This window comes from Cricetulus griseus, chromosome X, assembly GCF_003668045.3.
Source record: "Cricetulus griseus strain 17A/GY chromosome X, alternate assembly CriGri-PICRH-1.0, whole genome shotgun sequence".
In the NCBI taxonomy this organism is placed as follows: domain Eukaryota; kingdom Metazoa; phylum Chordata; class Mammalia; order Rodentia; family Cricetidae; genus Cricetulus; species Cricetulus griseus.
This window is the reverse complement of record NC_048604.1, coordinates 424,456-445,805: the sequence shown is the minus strand read 5'-3', so window position 1 is coordinate 445,805 and position 21,350 is coordinate 424,456. Positions and strand designations below refer to the sequence as shown.

At 36.4% G+C, this 21,350-nt stretch overlaps 1 protein-coding gene and 1 pseudogene across 3 annotated transcripts in view; one reads left to right on the top strand and one right to left on the bottom strand.

Annotated features, from left to right (window-relative positions):
- Brcc3 (BRCA1/BRCA2-containing complex subunit 3) overlaps positions 1–19,862 on the top strand; it is a 35,388-nt gene extending 15,526 nt beyond the window's left edge. For 2 of the 3 annotated variants that reach the window (XM_035450229.1, XM_027432505.2), the window contains 5 exons: positions 936–991; positions 12,694–12,825; positions 13,337–13,380; positions 14,714–14,885; positions 16,257–18,237. In XM_035450229.1, coding sequence (XP_035306120.1) covers positions 936–991; positions 12,694–12,825; positions 13,337–13,380; positions 14,714–14,865 — 384 coding nt within the window. In that variant the 3' untranslated portion in view covers positions 14,866–14,885; positions 16,257–18,237. Of the gene's footprint in view, positions 1–935; positions 992–12,693; positions 12,826–13,336; positions 13,381–14,713; positions 14,886–16,256; positions 18,238–19,802 lie in introns of those variants that run through there. The other variant, XM_027432504.2, reaches the window with a different exon arrangement.
- LOC113837630 lies at positions 6,272–6,368 on the bottom strand (annotated as a pseudogene).
- Positions 19,863–21,350: the final 1,488 nt, after the last annotated feature.

Below are 21,350 nucleotides of genomic sequence, written 5' to 3'. Positions count from 1 at the left end.
AAAGATGCCCAAAATGTAACGGGAACTAGTTCTTATAAGGCTTTCACTTTGCCTCTTCAATGGGAAGCCATTATAGGGTGACTTTATGTATTAATAGAATCACTCTAGGTATTATATTGCGAATGGATTAGACAGGTATGGAGTGAAAAGGGTGAAATTAATGGCATCAGAGAAACTAGTTAGGAAGATATTGCCAGTAATCTAGGCAAAAGATAATAAAGCTTTGATCTTGGTGTAGAGAAGGTAAGTGTGCTAATAATGAATATTTTCTATAAATTCACTGTTCTCCAGAAACAGTATAATTCAATATCTGGAACTTTATAATTTTTTGAAATGCTTTTAGTTTTGTCACTATTTAATTTGCTTATTATCATCATAAATAAGTGAGGTTAATCACTTTCCTGGTTCTCATATTTGTTAATAATTCTATCTCATGAGAAGATGTTTAGCTATAACTCATACTGGTTATATGATCCTCATGGAAATTGATTTATTTATGGCATATTCTATAACCTTTCAAATCTCTTTTAGCCTAAGATGTCCATAAAAACCTTTGAGTTTTAAGTTAGAGTCTACTGAATTGCTATGAAATTTCCAACACAAAAAGGATTAATGGTCCACTGGGCAGTGGTGACTCATGCCTTTACTCCCAGCACTTGAGAGGCAGAGGCTCTACAAATTCCAGGACAGCCTTGTCTAGAGATTGAACTCCAGGACATCCAAGGCTACACCTTTTTGTCTCAAAAAACAAACAAAAAAGATTGATTATTGAAGATAGAAATGCTTATTATATTGAGTCAATTATTACACATTGTATATGTATATTGAATACTATAATGTACTCTGTAAAGATATCCAGATATTATGTCTCAGAAAAAATAAATAAAAAATGAATCCTTTTGTATATGACATTTCCTTTCTGTTTTTTTTAATAGACTGGTCGGGTACTCTATACTTGCTTCCAATCCATACAAGCCCAAAAAAGCTCAGAGTAAGTATGACAGAGATGTTATTATTGATGGACTAATGCCTAGTCATGGAATTGATTGTTCTGTCATTTAATTTTTCTCAAGTAAGACACTAATATTACTATATTTTAACTCTTTCTCACTAATAGTTCTAAGAAATATTAGAATTTCTTTATCAGTTTGGGTACTGTGAAAGTCTAGGAAACTGCAATCAGATATATAGTTTCTTTGTTATAGCTATATCACCATAGTCTTGTTCCACATTTCCCAAATTGTGTTGTACTGCTAGTTCCTTTTCTCTGGTGTGTTCTAAAACAAAGACCAGATGAGAAGAAATTTAGAGATTTTTATAGATACTTCGCTGTTGCTACATAAACTCTCAGGCTTCCATTAATACTAAGTAAACATTTACCATAGAGATGTAACTCTTCCCTTCCTGCCATAAAAGTCTTTTCAGAATTGTAATATTTCATTAAAATGTTTGTATAGATTAATTTTCTCATTAAAACATAGTAATCAGGGGCTGAAGAGATGGCTCAGTGGTTAAGATCACTGACTTCTTTTTCAGAGGACCTGGGTTCAATTCCTAGCACCTACATTGCAGCTCACAGCTGTCTGTATCACCAGTTCCAGGGGATCTGACACCCTCTCACAGACATACATGCAGGCGAAACACCAATGCTCTAAAAAAACAAACAAACAAAAGACATTGTAATATATTGCTGGGCATGGTGGTATACACCTTTAATCTCACCTTCCCACCCAGTGCAGAGGAAGCAGAGGCTGGTGAATCTCTGGAAATACCAGGCCAACTAGGGCTACATAGGGCTACATAGTAAGATCTTATCTCAAACAAACAAAACAAAACAAAACAAAAACAGACTCTACTGTTGTTTTTGTTTTATCTTGCTGTCTCAAATAAAGATGATGGTCACTGATACTGTTCCATTCCATTTCCATTCTCTACAATGTAGTTAACTATTTTTTTTTTTTAATTTTGGGAGGTTACTTTTCTAATCTTTAATGAAGTTTGATTCTTTTTATTTTTGCGTTTTGAGACAGGGTCTTATGTACTTCAGTCTGAACTCACAATCCTCCTGCTTGTGCCTCCTCTGTGTTGGTTTTTCCAGATATGGGAGACCACACCCACCTTAAGTTTGCCTTTGTATTGTATTAACAATTGACATCAGACAATATTGACTTGGCTCTTTGTGATTGCTAAATTTTTATAGTTACAAACATCTTTGCTCAAGATTGTAACCATAATTTCATTGTGTATATTTTGTGTATTGATTAATTATAATAATTAATTAATTATAGAAAATAAATTTCATCATTATAATTAGGTGAATGTTATTCCCTCTTCAATTAACTAGTACTGTGATGATTCTGCTTTTTTGCATAGGTTTTTTTTTTTTGCTTTGCTTTTTCATGTTTTGAATAGATTTTCTCTCTCATTTTTATCACTTTCTTGAGTTCTAAACTCTTAGGAATAATATGAAAACACTTGGAATCCCCACATTTTAAGGATTACTCCATGAAACCATCCTATCCTGATCTGACATCTCCCATAGGCTTGCTGCTCAACTGATATCCAGAGTGGTGGGGGGCTGGTTTCTTTACTTACTGAGTTTTATCCATTGTTGTTTGGATTCTTGATTCATTGTCATTTTGCTAAAGAAATCATCTTAGTAAGCTCCTAAGAATGGTGACACATTTTTTCTGAGTTCTACTTGTCTGAAATGTTTTATTCTTAATAATAGTTATGAGAATTGAGGCAGAAGTCCTGAACTCATGGCTAGAATTCTCTTTAACTTATCTAACACATTCTTCGTTTATAGAATTGACGTCCTAGCAGAAGCAGATCCCTCATCAGCTTCTTTCACAGATTTCTCTTCCTTAGGACACATGTCAAATCCCTTTTCCCCCATCTCTCTATAATTCCCCCTTTCTCTTTAGAGAGCTAGAAATAGAAGGGAACTTCCACAACATTTATGGGCACTTACTAAAACTGTAAATTGGATGTTATACTCATTGTTGACAAATAAAAGTTTGCCATATAACAACATAAATAGGATAAACATTTGCCACTGTTATTCACAGTATATATAGAGATTAGTTACAGATAAACCAGTGAACTAAATGTGCAAGCTAAAACCATAAACACTTAGAAGAAAACATAGATTAAATCTTCATGACATGGAGTTTCATAGATGTGACAGCAAAACATGAATAACAGAGTAAATACATTTGTAAAACATAAAACTTGTGTGTGAAAAGATTAAAGTGAAAAGACAGCCTATAAGGTGGAATTTTGGTATACTGTCTGAAATATTCAAAAAATCTTAGCATTGGACACGATAGTTCATTGCTGTAATCCAAATACTTAGGAGGCTGAGTCTGGAGGATTGCAGTGAGTTCAAAGAAAATCTCAGTTACATAATGAGTTATGGTCCAGCCTAGGCCATACCATGAGATCATTGCCAAATCCTGTCTCTAACAAGTCTTAATATTGGATTAGATGGTAAATGACTATAATCTAGTATTTGGCAGGTGAAGGCAGGAGAATCAGAAGTTCAAGATTACCCTAGCTGCAAAGCCAGTTCAATGCCAACATGGGCTATGTGGGATCCTGTCTCAAAAAGTCAAAATCAATAAAGACAGACAAGGTGGTACACACCTTTAATCCCATCACTCAGAAGTCAGAGTTAGGTGGATCTCTGTGAGTTTAAGGCCAGTGTGGACTACATAGTGAGTTCTAGGCCAGACAGGGCTAAATAGTGGGACTCTGCCTTGGGAAAGAGAGACATGAATTACCAATATAATAATATGATATAATTAATATAACATATAATAGTGGACTGGGGAAATGCCTCCATAGCAAAGTGGATAATACTTCTATCCAGAGCATAGAAGACCAAGATTATTAAGAATATTATGGACTAGAACTGGCCAGTGGTTACAAGATCAGTGATCCCACCACAAACAAGTCATAAGCAGTACTTGTCAGATTCTCCAAATATTCCTGGCTTAAGTCACTTACTTAAACATATGCTGTTTGGTAAATATCCTGAAGAAAATGAATATAGTCAGTTTCTCAGTGAACGCGATGGAAGTCAAAATGTCTTTTCTAGTGGAGAACATACCAATTACTACTTTAATGTTTCCAGTGGACAGGTTTGCTCAGTTTCTCCTGTGCCCCTTGTTTGATTCTACTTGTAAAGACAGAGAGGTAAATGCAGTTGATTTACAACATGGGAAGAATGTGATGAAAGACACTTGAAGACTTTTGCAGTCAGAAAAGGCTGCAGGGAATCTCAAACACCTCTTTAACAAATTTTGGATAGGTAACAGTATATTGTAGAAACTTGACCCAATCAAGAAGGCATTGACATAAGACCAAGATCTACTGGAATTTCATTCTACTTATTCATCCAATATGATGGCGATTTCTGTTTTAATTTAATGGAAGAATGTAACACAAAAGCTAAAAACCCAGAGATAGATACTGGGGTTCAAGCTGATGGTCAGATAAGCATAACAGCCAGCCAGCCACTAGCTCTTACCTCTACCTCAGACTTAAAGGGCGATCCTGGCTCCATGCATCCTCAGAATGCAATGCTCTCTCCACAAATCCTCAGAGACAATAGTACTCCCTGCCTGGAAACTAAATCTTCACATGAGACCATTTTCTTCTTCCTTTTATACCTCCCTAGTGCTGGGATTAAAGGTGTATGATCCCAAGTAAGTGCTGAGATCACATTTGTGTGAGCTGTTTCTCTTTAGGACTGGATCATTTTCATGTAGCTAAGTGTGGCCTTGAACTAACAGAGATCTATCTGCCTATCTTCTGAGTCCTGGGGTTAAAGGTGTGTATCACCAATGCCTGACCTCTATGGTTTGTGGCTAGCTTTGCTTTCTGTACCCTCAGGCAAGCTTTAATAAATCATAAATAATATATTACCACAGAAGAATGCTTCAAATGTTTCATAGAAAATTTTTCCCCATTTTGATATTTTTATAAAATATTAGAAAGAAATAAGTAGAAGTGTTTATCTGCTTATAGTCTTTAGAAAGTGATCTGCAGATGAGTTCCAATTTTAACTGACTGTGTTCCAACAAGAAGTTTAGATGGCTCTAAGTGAAGAACTGAAAAACATGTGAATTACTGGTAGTTTTCTAAGTATATAACATCAAGGGAGTGGAGCATGGTGGAAGATTGACAGGTTTGACCATATAACAATTCAAAAATCTGCAAACAAAATGAAAACATGGATGATAGTAGATGGTAGAAATTATTTTTAAGCTATAAATTAGTGATAGCATGTTGCTTTCCCTGTCAAATTGTCAATTTTATTTTAGTTTTGCTCTAAGTAATGCTCAGTTTGTATGTGGCTGCTGTTCTGTATTGCTGGTGGTAAATGGGACTCCCAGCTGCTCCAGTCTTTCTGAAGGGCAATTTATTTTATTGTTATTTAAAGCCATGTCTCACTGTGTAGACCAGGCTGGCCTCAAACTTATGGCAATCCTCTTGATCCTGCCTCCTGACCCAAAATTGTAACAGTTACATTTGTGCTGGGTACAAGATAGAATAGAAGCAATAATTTGTGAATGTATTGTGACAGTTATAACTCATACTCGGGAGTCCAACAACCTGACTTTGAAGGCTAAATATACTGTCTACTTAGCCTGTGGCTCTGATCTAGCACAGTTAGTGCAGTTTTCTAAACATGATTTTTTTTCCTTGAAGCACTGTCTCACTGTGTAACCTCTAGCCATCCTAGAACTCAAAATGTTGACCAGGCTGGCCTCAAATTCACAGAGATCCATCTTCCTCTGCCTCCCAAGTGCTAGGATAAAAGGCATGTGCCATCATACCCAGCTAAACGTCTGATTTTTGTATTTGTACAAGAAAGAGGTAATGGGCTGGAGAAGTGGATCAGTGGTTAAGAGCACTTGCTGCTCTTGTAGCATAGTTCCCAACACTTATGCAGTGACTCACAATCATCGGCTACCCCAGTCCCAGGGGATCTGATGCCTCTTGGGTACCAAGTACACTGTGGTGAACAGACATACATGTAGGCAAAACACTCAGTCACATAAAAAGTCTTTAAAAGTAAAAAGTAAGAGATAAGTAAATAAAACAAAGGTGGTATTGCATGCCTGTTGTCAGACTTAATTAAGGTAATGCAGATCAAATGTTTATCATATTTATATTTGGCACATAGCAGTGTTTCATATATGGTAGTGACTCCAGTACCCCCTAATTATGAGCTTATGTCATATATTTACTTTGTTTATTTGCAAATATGGAATACTTCATGAATTTCGTTGTCACCCTTGTGCAGGGCCCATGCTAATCTCTGCATCATTTAGTATATGCGCTGCCAAAGTGAACACTTTAACTTTATTGTGTTATTCATTTGTTTTTTGTTATTGATACTTTTATAAGTAGAAGTTAACCATGCTGAGCTGAGTGTGGTATTGCTACAAGAAGTTGGTACCAGGACTGGAGTATTGCTGTGATAGACTGGACCATGTGTTTGGAGAAATTTGGACTTTGGTTCTTTGGGTTATAAAAGCAGTGGAATGCTTTAAGCATGGAAGACAGAGGTACGAAGTTATTTGAACTGGTGGGGCTCACTCAAGAGGTTTCAGAGAAGAATTTTAGTATGTTACCTAGAGATCATTCTTGTGATAATTTGGTGAGGAAAGTGGCTGCCTTTTGCCCTTGTCCAAACAGTCTGCCTGAAGGCGAAGTGAAGAATTTTGTATTAATTTTGTTGGCAAAGAAATCTCAAAACAGCCTAGTATAGACTCTGTTGTGTGGATATTAGTGTTGACTCTAATGAAGATTTATAATGAAAAGTAGCAAGCTGAACATGGTAAATTACAAAAAAGTAATTTTGCTGAGAAAAAGAGCACCAGGGAGTGGAATGGACCTAAATCCTCTGCTCAAGGAGATAAACAAACTAAGAAATGGAATAAAGGGAGTAGTGACCTCAGGGCAAGATCCCCACCCAGCTAAATTTCCAGCTTGTAGAAAGGAATTAAAGAAAAGTTTAGAGCCAGTGTGGTAGTACAAGCCTTTAATCCCAGCAATGGGAAGGTAGGCTGGTGGATCTCTGAGTTTGAGACCAGTCTGGTCTAACGATCAAGGACAGCCAAGCTTAGGCAGTAAAGAAAAATAGAAAGCTGGTGAAGATGTAATTAAACAAGAAGGACATGTTCTAGCTCCAGTAAGCAGCAGAACTTGGCAGCTTTGGCCACATGGTTCTGTTTCTTCTGGAAACAGGTTATAGAAGTTGCCTCCTCACCTAAGGACAGCCAATGAGGCCAGACATGTGTCAGGGGTGTCCCTGAAGGAAGGCCTAGTAGAGAGGCCATTGTGTGAGGCTGTGAAGTTGCAGCCTGGATTGCCTTGGAGAACCCATGATGTTAGAGATGCCAGAATCATGGGATACCTGCCAAGGAGAACTGCTAACAGGGAGTGGAACCAGCCCAAGAGAAAGAAGTGTGTTGCAGTCAACAAAACTGAACAGAGTTGGAGATGTGGAGAGTGGTTTGACATCAGACATGGAGATGAAGTTTGGAGTTTGCCCAGCTGGTTTTCGGTCTTTCTTTGATCCAGCATTTCCTCATTTTGCTTGCTTCCCTGTGTTTTGGAATGGTAATGTATGTCCTGTGCCATTATATGTTGAAAGTATGTGATCTGCTTTTTGATTTTGATTTTTTGGGGGGATAGTGTTAGGGTTAGGACTAGTCCCATTGCTGGGACTTTTAATATTCAAATCATATTTTATTTCACTGCCATTTAGACTAATAGCATAATGTCCACACCATAGCTGATGAAGAAGTATACTTCAAATGTCAGGATATGAGCATCATCAATCATGTGAAATGGAAAGGAAATGTAAGATCAATCTTTTCTGGCTTTCCACTAAGTATATTTAATTTCCATATTGTCTAATTCATTTATATGCTTTCTCAGGTAATTCTCACTGCCCTAAATTTGACACACAGGTGGCTGTGTCACACATCACCTGACTCTACATACAAGCATCTAATTACTTAGCCAATGAGTACCATAATTGGCAATTTCTCTGAACACGGACTTTTATGGTAACTTAGTTGCAGTATCTTTAAAAATCTAAATTCTATGCATTGCTACAACTGAATTTTAATATAGTAGGAGAAAATGTCTACATGATTATCAGCTCACCACTGCCAACTAAGAAGAGTGTATCAGAGTTCTCTAGATTTCTCTAGAGCAGTTCCTCATGTTGTGGTGACCTCTAAGCATAAATTTATTTTTGTCCCTTACAAGAGAATCAGTACCCTTAACTTTCGAACCATCTCCCCAGCCCTATCATTGCCATTGGTTTTACTTATACTTTCCAACTCTAATTTTAGTTACTTGAATGATCCTTCCTTTCCCCCTTAGTTTATTTTGCTGAATTTTTTTTTGGTTTGTTCATCTTTTAAAAAGCAAATTTTTGTTTACCTCTGTTGATTTTGTGTCTCTGTTCTATTTTATCGACTATTTATAATCCAATTCTTTCTATTTGGTTTAGGTTCAGTCAAATTTTTCTCTTTGAGGTATGAAATTGGGATGTTGGCTTATTTTGTTTATTATTACTGTATTTGTGTATGATGTGTATATACACACATGGCATGGCACACTTGGCGTGCAAGTCAGAGAACAAGTTTTGGGGATCAGTTCTCTTGTTCTGCTGTAGTTTTCATGTGTTAACTTGAAGTTGTTAGAGTTTCATAGCAAAGGCTTTTATGCTCTGAACCATCTCACTAGCCCTAATCTCTATTTTAATGTGCTTGGATTTTTTGTTTTGTTTTCAGACAGGGTCTTAGATAGTTTTCTGGAACTCTATCTGTAGCAAAGTAGATTTCTTTACATTTATTTATTTACTTTGGTTTTTTTTGGAGGGGTACGGGGTTTCTTTTTGTAGCCTTGACTGTTGTAGAATTTTTCTGTAGGTTAGGCTGGCCTTAAACTCAAAGATCAACCTGCCTCTGCTTCCTGAGTGCTGGGATTATAGGCATGTACCACCACACCCAACTTTAAAAAATATTTATTACGTGTGTGTGCATATATGTGTTTTTGCATGCACATGTGTATGATGTGTCAAAGTGTCCTATGCCAAGGTCAGAGAACAAATTTCTGGAGTTCTCCTACTGTTTGAGTCCTGGAAATCTGATTTGGGTCATTATGCTTGTGCAAAAAATACCTTTGTGTTATGAGAGGTTCTTTGTCCCACCAGCCTGGTCCCACCGCCATTTCAGTCCCAAAGAAACACACAGATGCTATATTAACTATAACGCTGCTGGCTGATGACTAGGGCTTCTTATTGGCTAGCTCTGTCTTAATTATTAACCCATTTCTATTCTATGTATTTCCACATGGTCTTATCTTTTTGGAGAATGCCTAGTGTGTCCTTTCTTCCCGGTCCTTACATGGTGACTGTTCTGGCAGGCCCTCTCTGCCGACCTTTCCCAGATTCTCCTCATCTCCTAGTCCCACCTATCTCCCTGCCTCTATTGGCCACAGTGTTTTATTCATCAACCAATAAGAGAAACATATATACAGAAGGACAACCTCCATCACCTTTACCCACTGAGCCATCTTGCTTTCCCTATAATTCTTTTTCAATGTACATGTTCATGTGTTAACTTTCTTCATAATATTATTTTTGCTTCATCTCTTAATAGATTAAATGTGTTTTCATTTTTAATTTGTCTCAGGGTTTCTTCTAATTTCTCTTAGGAGTTTTTTAACCTATTTGTTTTTTAATAGTATCTTTTTAAATTTATTAATCCGTGGATTTTCTACTTTTCCTTGTGCCATTCATTTCTAGTTTCCTTATGCTGTAATCAGAAAAAAATGCTTTTAAATTTCGCTAAGATATCTTATGGCCTAACATGTGGTCTATCCTGGGGAGAGAGTTCCATGTGCATTTGAGAATAGATATGAGCCAGATATGATAATGCAGGCCTGTAATCCCAGCAGTAGGAAGGCTGAGGCAGAAAGATCACAAGCTAGCCTGAGATATGGAGTGAGTTCCACATCTGCTTGAGCTATATCAAGAGGCCTTATCTAAAGTTTTAAAAAGAGAATTAGTTCATTATTCATAGAAGTATTTCATATAAATGTTAAGGCTTGTCATTTTCATTCATTCAGAAGTTACATGGGTCAGAACTATATTCCTACTTTATATTTGACTTCTTTTTTCCCTTTCTTTTCATTTCCTCTCTTTCTCTCTCTCTGTTGTTGGAGAATGAGCACAAGGTGACAGCTGCCCAATGGTTATCACATTTCCCGTGTATAGCATGAATTTTAGATTTAAGAGTATGAAATGCTGAAGCTCTCTTTGCTTTTCAGCTCAAATCTCATTCTCCATGTTCTTAGTAAAGCTTGTGGCTTACGTTTGATAGTGAAGTTGAATCAATTCTATGTTTAAGGCTTCTACATGTTTCAATCTATCACATATGCCCACATAATCACTATTACAAGCCCCATTCATTTCTCCTTACTCCTAGCAAAGTTAAACTTCAGGCAAAGCCCTATTATGTACCTTTCTCAGTCTCAAATGAGAAGAATGGTTACTGATCTTTACTCATAATCTATTCATTGTTTCTTTCTAGATCATAATTTATTTGAAATTACTTTTGTACTCACACTTAATAGATATTTTTCCTTTATGTTATATATTTTCTTGTTATAGTGAGAGAAAGGGTTTTGGTGGCTTTCTATATTCTAGCTAGTAGAACTACCCGATCACATAGTATTCACTTAGGAATTGGGATAATTCAAGTTTAGGCTTCTAGTCCCTATATAGTTGTCTTAGTTAGAGTTTCTATTGCTGTGATGAAACACCATGACCAAAAAGCAAGTTGGGGAGGAAAGGGTTTATTTGGCTTACACTTCCAGATCATAGTACATCACTGGAGGAAGTCAGGACAGGAACTCAAACAGGGCAGGATCCTGGAGGCAGGAGCTGATGCAGAGGCCATGGAGGAGTGCCGCTGTCTTGTTCCTTCTGCCTTCCTCAGCCTGCTTTCTTATAGAACCCAGGAATACCTGCCCAGGGCTAGCACCACCCACCACAGACTCGACCTTCTCCCATTGATCATTAACTGAGAAAATGAATTATAGCTGGATCTCATGGAGGCATTTCCATAACTGGATCTCCTTCCTCTCTGATGACTCTAGCTTGTGTCAAGTCGACACACAAAACCAACCAGTACAATAGTGTCGTTCTATTTTTGTTCCTAGTATGTTTACCGTCATATAACTGAGAACACTTCACAGGGCTTCTCTACCCTTGCATGTCCTTAGCTATAATTTTGTCATCTAGAACTCATCTGTATTTTGAAAACTCTTTGCAACTTCTTATCCTATATAAGTTTCCTCATTTAGAAACAGCCTTTTCTAGGAAAACTGGATTTAACTGTGAGGCTCGTCTCTGAAATTTTCTCCCTCTTTAGTGTTGGCCCTGCCATTACTTATTGTCTTCAGTTTTTTCTGTAAGTGAGTTTTTAATTGTTTTTAGTAGGAAGACCTGTTATCACAGCTAGTTCATTATCAGAGGCAAAATCTCTATCATAAGCTTTAGATATCTATGGTTTTACCTTGGTTCTAGTATTTGAGTTTTGGTCAGCTGACAGAAACTCTGCAGTTTCTTCTGTGAATTTATGGAAATGTATGTTCAAATATGGTATAGTGTTGGGACCATTTCTGCTTATGTACCAAGGTACCTTATGTAACAAGGCACCTTGTTAGTTGGCAACCTTGTTAAGAAAATTAAGAGCAGCAGACTTGACTTCTTCAGTGTTTCTAGACCTATCATTAATAATAACCACTGTGTTTTACTCCCTAAAGTGGCATTCTCCAAAGGCTACTATTATATATTGTTTCATTAGCTCTCCCCTGATTATGTGAATATGGATAAGTGAAGGATAGTTGTAATGTCTTTTCATGTATGTTTCATCTAAGTAATGATTTAGGGTCCAAAGACACTTTGGTGGGTAAGGAGAGAAAGCAGAGAACTAGATCTTGTTCTAATTTACTACCATGTACCCATGGATTTCATAATGTAGAGGGCCCCAAGACTGGATCCTCCACTGACTCCACTGTTAATGTAGAGTTTAGGCATATTGGGAGTGAGAAATAAATACACGTAGCTTGACAGACCAAGCCTGTCTGTACCATCCATTCTATAATGAAATGGAAGTATGTGTAAACATCTTACCTAGTTTTATTCATAGACGAGAATAAAAATTGAGGGATGCTAGTTATTTGTGTCAATAGTTCCATCTACAAAATGACTCTGATAATGTCACTAGAATGTCTGCATTAGAGTCAGTTTATCAGCTTCATGCAACTTATTGACTAACAGCAGTATTAGTTGTTTCTTTTATTTGGGCATCTGGCCATATTGATTTTGAATTCCTAAAGGTTTCTGTGAAATTTGCAAAAATGGATTCATATTCTCTAAAGGACTAGAGAATAATGAGTATACAAATAGACTTCTAATTTGCTCTTCTGAAAAGCCCAATTTAAACTCTGTCCACTTTCAAATTGAGTAACTTAATGAATTATAGTAATATGTAATCTTTGAAGCACTTCATATTCCAAAGTCTCAGTTAAAGTGTAAAGAACTTATTTTAATTAAGGGACAAAATGTGACCAAAATTGGTTGTCTTGCAGGTATGAGAGAATTGAAATTCCAATCCATATTGTACCTCATATCACTATTGGGAAAGTATGCCTTGAATCAGCAGTAGAGCTGCCAAAGATCCTGTGTCAGGAAGAACAGGATGCATATAGAAGGATTCACAGGTAACAACTTTTAGTGGTTCTTGTTAACTTCAGTGAAGACCCTTTATCTTCTAGCAGCTTAGCTCTTGAGTCCCCTTTTGAGCATCACAGCAGCTTCAAATCATGTTTCTCATACTATATTATAATGATATCTTTAATATTACTATCTTGCCTCATATATTTTGGATCCTTTGAAACAAAACATGTTTCCTTTTCTGGTTGTGAAAATAAACCATAACATCCTAGTGGTCCCATTGTGTAGTACTTGCCCTTGTCTACTAAATGCATAGTATATTAAGAGCTTCATCCAGTGGGAGATAGTAATTTCATAATTATATATTTGAATTATCTTTTGAATTTTTAAATAAGACCATATCCCCCAAATAAATTTAAAATGAACAATGGTGGGAATTCAAATCATTATGTTCATCTAATCCAATTGGTAAAGGTTTGATGCAGATTATGATTTTGCTAAACACCTGACCATTTTGTTTCTGTTTTTTTGCTAACCTAAAGTACCTTTTCTCTTTAGCCTTACACATCTGGACTCAGTAACCAAGATCCATAATGGCTCGGGTAAGATATTTTTTCTTCTGGGGTATATGAAGTGATCTCTGACATACTCATTTTATTAGAAACAATTTTACTTTATCTTGGAATTTTCTTCTCAAGAAATATAACTAATATTGCTCCTTACATTTTTTGTAACCCTACAGACCCTTAAATACTATAAATGTGGCCTCATGATAAGACAGAAGGAAAACTAGAAAAGCTTTTTTATAAACTAGCACAGTGGTTTTCTGGTATGTCTTTAAACACTACCTCTTAAGGAATCCAAGTTTCCATAGTATTCCATAGCATTGATGCTCAGTAACTTCCAGAAATTTTAGCAATATGCCATTATGAGCTGGTTTTATCACATTACTACCAACCTATTTTAGTAAGAGTTGGAAGAGATAGGCAGGTAGAGGAAAGGGAATACATCAGGCAGGAAGTGAATAAATAGAGAAGGAGTTCCTGGGTTAAGTCTAAGGAGCAAAAAACTCAGTATAGTAGACCACCCTGTTCTCAAATTCACAAAGATCTGCCTGACTCTGCCTCTCAAGTGCTAGGCTTAAAGGCATGTACCACAACAACCAGTGGAAAGATTTCTGATTGGTAGGCAACTTCTTTGTGAAGACAAAAAGGGAAACATGGCTTCGTATATCACCTCATATTTATCTCAATAAAACATGACAGAGAGTTAAGATTGGTAATATATGGTATACAGCCATACTCTAAAATCACAATAAATTAAAAAAATATAGTAACAACTCAAACATAGACAAACTGATCAGTATACCTGGACAGTGCCTAGAGACAGGCGCATGTATATGAAAGAATTCATATTTAATCAAAAATTTCAAATTAGTGATGGATAGGTTATTCACTAAATAGCATCCATTCATTTGTTTATTCATAAAAAGAAAACATTTAAGTACCCTTTCCCTGCTAGATAGTCTCTAGGCACAAGACTATACTGCTGATCAAAAGAAACAAGCTTTAATTTCCATGGACTTAATTCTGTTTCCATTTGAGGAGACAGTAGAGTCCTACTGGAGAAAAGATTCCTTATGTGCTTTCTTAGCCCTTTCACTTGAAGAAATGAAGAGCTAGCCATCTTCCTACTTTTTATTTTTTGCATAGTTAGATTTTTATTTGGCTTATGGATCTAGAACTTCAGAAAATGTATCTGCTTTGCTCAACTCTTTCCCCCTAGTTGACTACTGAAAATCATTTACCAGTCCTACTTATTGTACGTTAGCCCTTTTTCCTGTGCCCAAAACTAAGGTACTGTTGGTAATATAGTAGGAACATGCCAGTGGATACTACTTTTCATAGTTATCTGTTTTTTCTTTTCTTATTGAAGTGTTTACTAAGAATTTATGCAGTCAGATGTCAGCAGTCAGTGGGCCTCTACTACAGTGGTTGGAGGACAGATTAGAACAAAACCAGCAGCATTTGCAGGAGTTGCAACAAGAAAAGGAAGAGCTTATGGAGGAGCTGTCTTCCCTGGAGTAAAGCAAGAGGACAAAAATGTGGTAATTTTTTTTTTCAGTTTATGTGCTGAATATGCTACAAAACTACATATGACTTCTATGTAGGCAGATAATTCAGGAGCACTTTTTATACCCTAAAAAACAGTTTTATGTATATAAAAGCACAAGATGTCTTCCTAAAATTTCCCCAGAGCTTATAGAATCCACTTACTTGTAGCTGCTGCAAAAGAAAACATTCAGGATGATTTAAGCAGAATATGAAAGTTATTTTGTAAGGAGTATAGGAGGTACATTAGCAAAGGGATATCTGGGAATAAAATATCTGATGAGTTTATTTTAAATTTTAAAGATATTCTATTTTGTTGAGCCAAAGTGTCAATGTGTATCCTTAGCTGCCCTGAAACTCACTATATATACCTCACTAAGCTGTCCTCAAACTCAGTATCCACCTGTCTCTGCCTCTGTAGTGCTGGGATTAAAGGAATGTGTCACCTACTATGCTTGGCATTAAATATTTATTCTCAATGAAAATATCTGACATAAGCTTTTTTTGAGACAATGTCTCATTACATAGCAGTGGCTGATCTGAAACTCAAAGAAATCCACTTGCTTTTGCTTCCTATATGGTGGGATTAAAGATGAGCAATAGCAACACAAGCTTTTAAGACTTTGAAGTCTTTATTTTTATTTTCAGATAGATACATCCTATATAATAAGATAAAGGAAGAACACCTATTTTATAGTTTGATGTTTTTGCTAGGCAAGTTAAATCCTAAGTACTGTAGGGTTAATGGAAAGACATATAGGTGGCTCATTGGCACCCACTTCTGTTGATTATTTTCGCTTAAAATCATGTTTCAGGACTTCCTTCTTGATCTCTGAATACATATTATGAGATATCTAAATTTCTATCTGTGAGGATGCTCTTTTAAACAAACAACTGAGCTATAGCTTATTTGAGTCTAAAACAAATTCTTACTGATTACTATCTTGTGTTTTATTATTCATTCATATGTAGCCACTAATTGTATATGTGTCTTCAGAAAAAAGTTGAGCCTGTTGAATACTGAAAACTAAAGTGGGAATTGGAAAAAGAGTAAAAAGAAAGAAAACAGATAATAACAGTCCAAACCACAGTGATAAGTGGGGTTTTTGGTTTGTCTCCTTATTTTCCTCTAGATTGTTTTTAAAAATCATAGAACCACTCGTATCAGAATCACTTCTGAAGTTCAAAGTTCAAATTTGGTCTAAATTTGAGGCTAAAACCAAGAAATCTACATGATCTACTTACCTGATTCTGAAGCATACTTATATTTAAAAACAAATATTCTTAGGGCATATAGACTATAAATGCTGTATTTTCTCTAATTTCCTTCTACTATAATTATTCTTTATTCATTTTCTTTTTTATAGGGCAGATGAAAATACCGGGCATACAATTTATTAAACTAAATCAATTTTGAAAAAAAGTTGGAGGACCCACATTATATAACTTCAAGACTTACTATAAAGCTGCAGTAACCAAGATACTATGATATTTGCAGAAGAATAGAAGTATAAATCAATGGAACAGGAAAGAAAATTCAGAAATAAACACAATAGTATGCTTAGCTAATTTTGAAAAAGTACAAGGTGACCAATAAGAAAGGACAGTCATGCCAGGTGTTGGTGGTGCATGCCTTTAATCCGAGCACTCGGGAGGCAGAGGCAGGCGGATCTCTGTGAGTTCGAGGCCAGCCTGGTCTACAAAGCGAGTGCCAGGATAGGCTCCAAAGCTACACAGAGAAACCCTGTCTCGAAAAAACAAAAGAAAGAAAGAAAGGACAGTCATTCAACAAGTTGAATTTCCACAAGCCAACAAAATATATTCTAAAAGTAACTCAAAATGTGTCAGGGATTTAAATGTAAGGTAGAACACTTAGGAAAAAACATTCAAGAATAATTTTCAGGAGTAAAAACCAAAATCTACAAGAAAAAAGAGTAGATATTTAGACTTCATCAAAATTAAAACTTTATTCTGCAAAATATTAAGAATAGGAAAGGCAAGAAATAACTTGTAAACTAAGTAATAATATCTGATCAATAGAAAAGATAATATGTTCAAAACTCAAAAATAAACAATCCCAGTAGAAAATAAAAATAGATATAAACACTGTCACTAAGGACAGTAAATAGAAGTAATTATGTGAAAATATATTGACCCTCATAAGTCATTGGGGAATACAAATTAAAACTGCATTGTGACATTCTTTATAGTTATAAGAATTGCTAAAGGAAAAATAGTAAAAATGCCAAATATGTTGAGGATGCAAACTAGATTTCTCATACAGTGACAGGAATGTAAAATACAGCTAGTTGCTGGGTAGAATTTGGAAATTTTTATAAAATTAAGCATACACTTAACATGACCTAGCAATCATACTATCTTGGCACAAAAACTTTTTACATATTTTTTCTTGGCAGCTTTATCTGTGATAGCTGCAAACTAGAAACAACCTAAATGTTCTGCAGTGGGTAAACCATTCTTATCATGGACTACTACTCTGTAGTAGAAAGGAACACATTGGTAATATCTATATAAATTAGATGAGCCTTGGGGCATATAGTAAATGAAAAAAGTGAGTCTTAAAAGGTCACTTACTATATGGTTGCATTTCTAGAGCATTGTTGAAATGTCAGAATTAATGAAAAGGAAGAACAGGTTTCCAGAGTCAGGGACTGGGCTTTGTATAGCATACATATTGTTATTATGGTGTGACATAAGAGTTCATTTAGTCTTAAGAAACAATTTTGTATCTTAAATTTAGTGTTGTTATAAATCTGTTCCTGTGTTAGCATTTTATAGATTTATATACATAAAAATCAATGTATATAAAATCTAGTAGAAGTGAATAAAGTCTGTAGCTACTTAGCAATATATATAATGTTGGTTTTGAAATTCTAAAGTTGTAGAAGTCCTTACAACTATGACAAACTGTGTAAAGGGTACATGGGATTTTGTACTATTTTTACAATTTCTGTTAAGTCTATAATTATTACAAAATACAAATTTAAAGGTTTAAATAATAGGAAGTAAGGTTCCATTTTATGAAATAATAAGACTGATTGATGAGCCATGTGTAATGGCACATGCCTATAATTCCAGAGATCAGGAGACTGAGGCAGGAGACTTACCACAAGTTTAGAGCCAGCCTGAGCGATATAGTTCCCAGCCAGTTGGGTTCCAGTGTGAGGCCTTGTCTTGGTAAAAAGGGGGAGGAGGGAAGGTGATAGAAAGAAGACCTGGGGTGGGGGAATAAAATGATTTGAATATTTAGCCAACTTATAAGCCAACTGTGAACACAAGACTGTTTCATTTTCATGAATAAAATGAGATGGTAGTAGTGACCATGAAGGGTACTTTTGATTCAGTGTTCATACTTTAAAAATGTTGATCATCAGAAAGAATAGTGATCTGCACAAGATACGATTATTTTCCCAGTTAGAAATATGTGGTTTACTGTAACAATAAGTCTTTACTCCATCCACTGGAGCCCTGCTGCCATGTGGGCGCTTTCCACCAGGCCACCTGAGTTCTGCCCACCACCACGTTATGGTCCCAAGTAACACAGAGAGACTTATATTAGGTACAAATGCTGCTTGGCCAATGACTAGGATTTCTCATCGGCTAGCTCAGTCTTAATTATCACAAATCTATATATTTTATAAGACTTATCTCATTGAGGACGCCTTCCACTGGCGTCCCCATCCCAGGATCACATGGCAGCTCAGAGCAGAGAGCAGGAGGAAGAGTGAAAGGGAATGGCTTCCTTCTTGCCCTTGCTTATATATGAGTCTCCCTGCTCTGTCACTTCCTTCCTGGATCACAAATTCTTTACTACATTTCCCAGAATCCTCCTTGACTCCTAGTCCTGCCTAACTTTTGCCTCATTGGCCAAACAGTACTTTATTTATCATCAAATAAGACAAACACATACACAGAAGCACTTCCCCCATCAGTTTACCTTTACACAAAATATTTTGTTCTAACACACAACCTTGAATCCTCTCTGATTCTGCCTTTTCAATGATTGTCAAACTGATTGAAACAGAAGGTACTTGTTTAGGTAGGTATGTTCTACCCCTGGTTTTTTAAAGCATCTTTTGAGATAGGGCCTCATGCTACAGCCCTTGTTAGCCTCAATCTAGATGGTTTCTTGCCTCTACCTCCTGAGTGCTAAGATTACAGACATACAACATTATGCCTGGCTGCTTCCTTATTTTCTATACATGGAATCTGCATTCTGAACTTATCCACACTGCCTTTGAAACCATTCCTCTAAAAGTCATCAATAACCTCTGTTAGTATACAGCTTGAGGGTGCCCTTTGAGTGGGGGACCATGGTGGATTCTATGGCAGGTGAGGGTGTCTGAGGTGGGGGACAAACACACCAAGCAGATAGACCTTAAGTGAGAAGTTTTATTGGAAAGGGAAGGGAAACAGATAAGTTTAAGGAAAGAGATGTAGAAAGTTTGGATATATGATAACTCCTTCCATTTAACTGTCCACTGGCAATAATTGGAAAGGTCCCATAAAATATCAGGATCTAAAGAGACATTAGGTGGCCAATTTGACTTATTATCTCCCAGTGGAGTGGATGGGTTTATTTTGTTGGTTTACTTTCCATGGGTGAGGCTAAAAATGGCACATGTCACTCTTGCAGCTCGTCACCTGAAAAGTGAGGGCCAAGGGAGAAGCCTGATAGGACTCCATAGTCTGAGAGTAGGCAGTAATCAAAAGTCGAATGCACTGCCCAGTGTAACAATGAGTCTTTCCACCAGCCACCCGAGCCCCGCAGGTGGGCCCCCAAATAACAGGTAGAGACTAGGTGCAATGCTGCTGGCCAATGACTAGTATTTCTTATACACTAACTCAGTCTTAATTATCAACCATAACTACTAATCTTTATATTTTATAAGACTTATGGAGGATGCCGGCGGAATGCGTCCTGTCTTCCTGGGATCACATGACGGCTCCACAGAAAGGAGGAGGAAGAGAACAACTTCCTGCTTGTCCCTGCTTATATTCTGAGTCTTCCTGCTATGTCACTTCCTGCCTGGATCACAGACTTTACTACATTTCCCAGAATCCTCCTTGACTCCTAGTCCCGCCGAACTTGCTGCCTCATTGGCTGAACAGTGCTTTATTCAACAACCAATAAGATAAACATATACACAGAAGGACTTCCCCATCATCTCTTTTCTGTCTAAATAAAACAAGGGTTTTACCATTAACATAGTAAAATATATAACAAAACAGTTATCAAGTAAGAACTGTAGTTACAATATTTAGTTCATTAACATTTAGCAAGATTTAAAGAAAATATTCTATCGTCTGTCCTGTCTTTGTGTGCCTAAGGTCTTATATGTAACTTATCTTTTATAAAAACTAAAGAAAACTATAACCATAACTATCTGTCTTCAATTCCATCAAAGACCACAGAAGGATAATATATAAACTTCAGATCTGACAGAGACATCTTGCTACCTGGACAGTCACCCAAAGTTCCTCTGTAACGTTGGGGCATCAGCCTATAGGCCACAGTGTGTCTAGCACACTTCTCAGTGAAGCAGGAACCCTTCAGGACTGTTCGTCTTGTTTTGTAAGCTCAGCAGTCACTTTCTTATGGGTCCTGCATGTCCAGTTTATACAGCAACAAACAGTCCAGGCAAGAGCAATTTCTTGCCCAAATAGCTAATCTTGCCATGTTGAAAGTAAACTCCATAATGAGTTTCTTCGATGCCCATCTTCCTCTCCGACATAATTGGTGTGCCAAGAGCAGTTGTGTCTCACTGTCAAGAAAAACCCTAAAGGTTTGAAGAATATCTATCCATCTCAAATACAACTCACAACTCTGTATATCTAGAAAACCTAACTAACCTAACTGTAATTTTTGACTCTTATAGGTGATTATATAATCTATTTAATTATGCATTACATTTTAAAAGATCTGTATTACACATTACCAAATAAGAGGAGAAATTTACATATCACAAAATTGACCTTAAATTTGTATCAATAAATGAAAATCCATACCAATGCAAAGTAGTCATTTCTATATCCTATTCCCCCTTTTTCCTTTAAAAAGAGATTGACTGTGATCATTACCATTTATAACTAACCCCATTTAAATGAAAACAAACATTTATAAACAATATTTCGGAATTTGGGCATCGTTCATTCCATACTGCTTCCTGCTGGTTGGGGAGCAATGTCATGGTCCTGAAAAAAAAAAAAAAAACAGAAATCCTGGCTATAGTGGTCTATGACTGCATCATCTCAGCTGCTTTGGATATAGGATAAGTTGGGCCACTGCTTCAGGGGGTCTTGCTTGATCAAACCATATAGTCTGGAAGGAATCCATAGCTTTTCATTTTCTGTGGAAACACAAGTAGTCTGTCATTAGACTTAAATTTTAAATGCTTAAATGACTTAAATGCTTAAAGCCAAAGCATTTTTAAAATGTA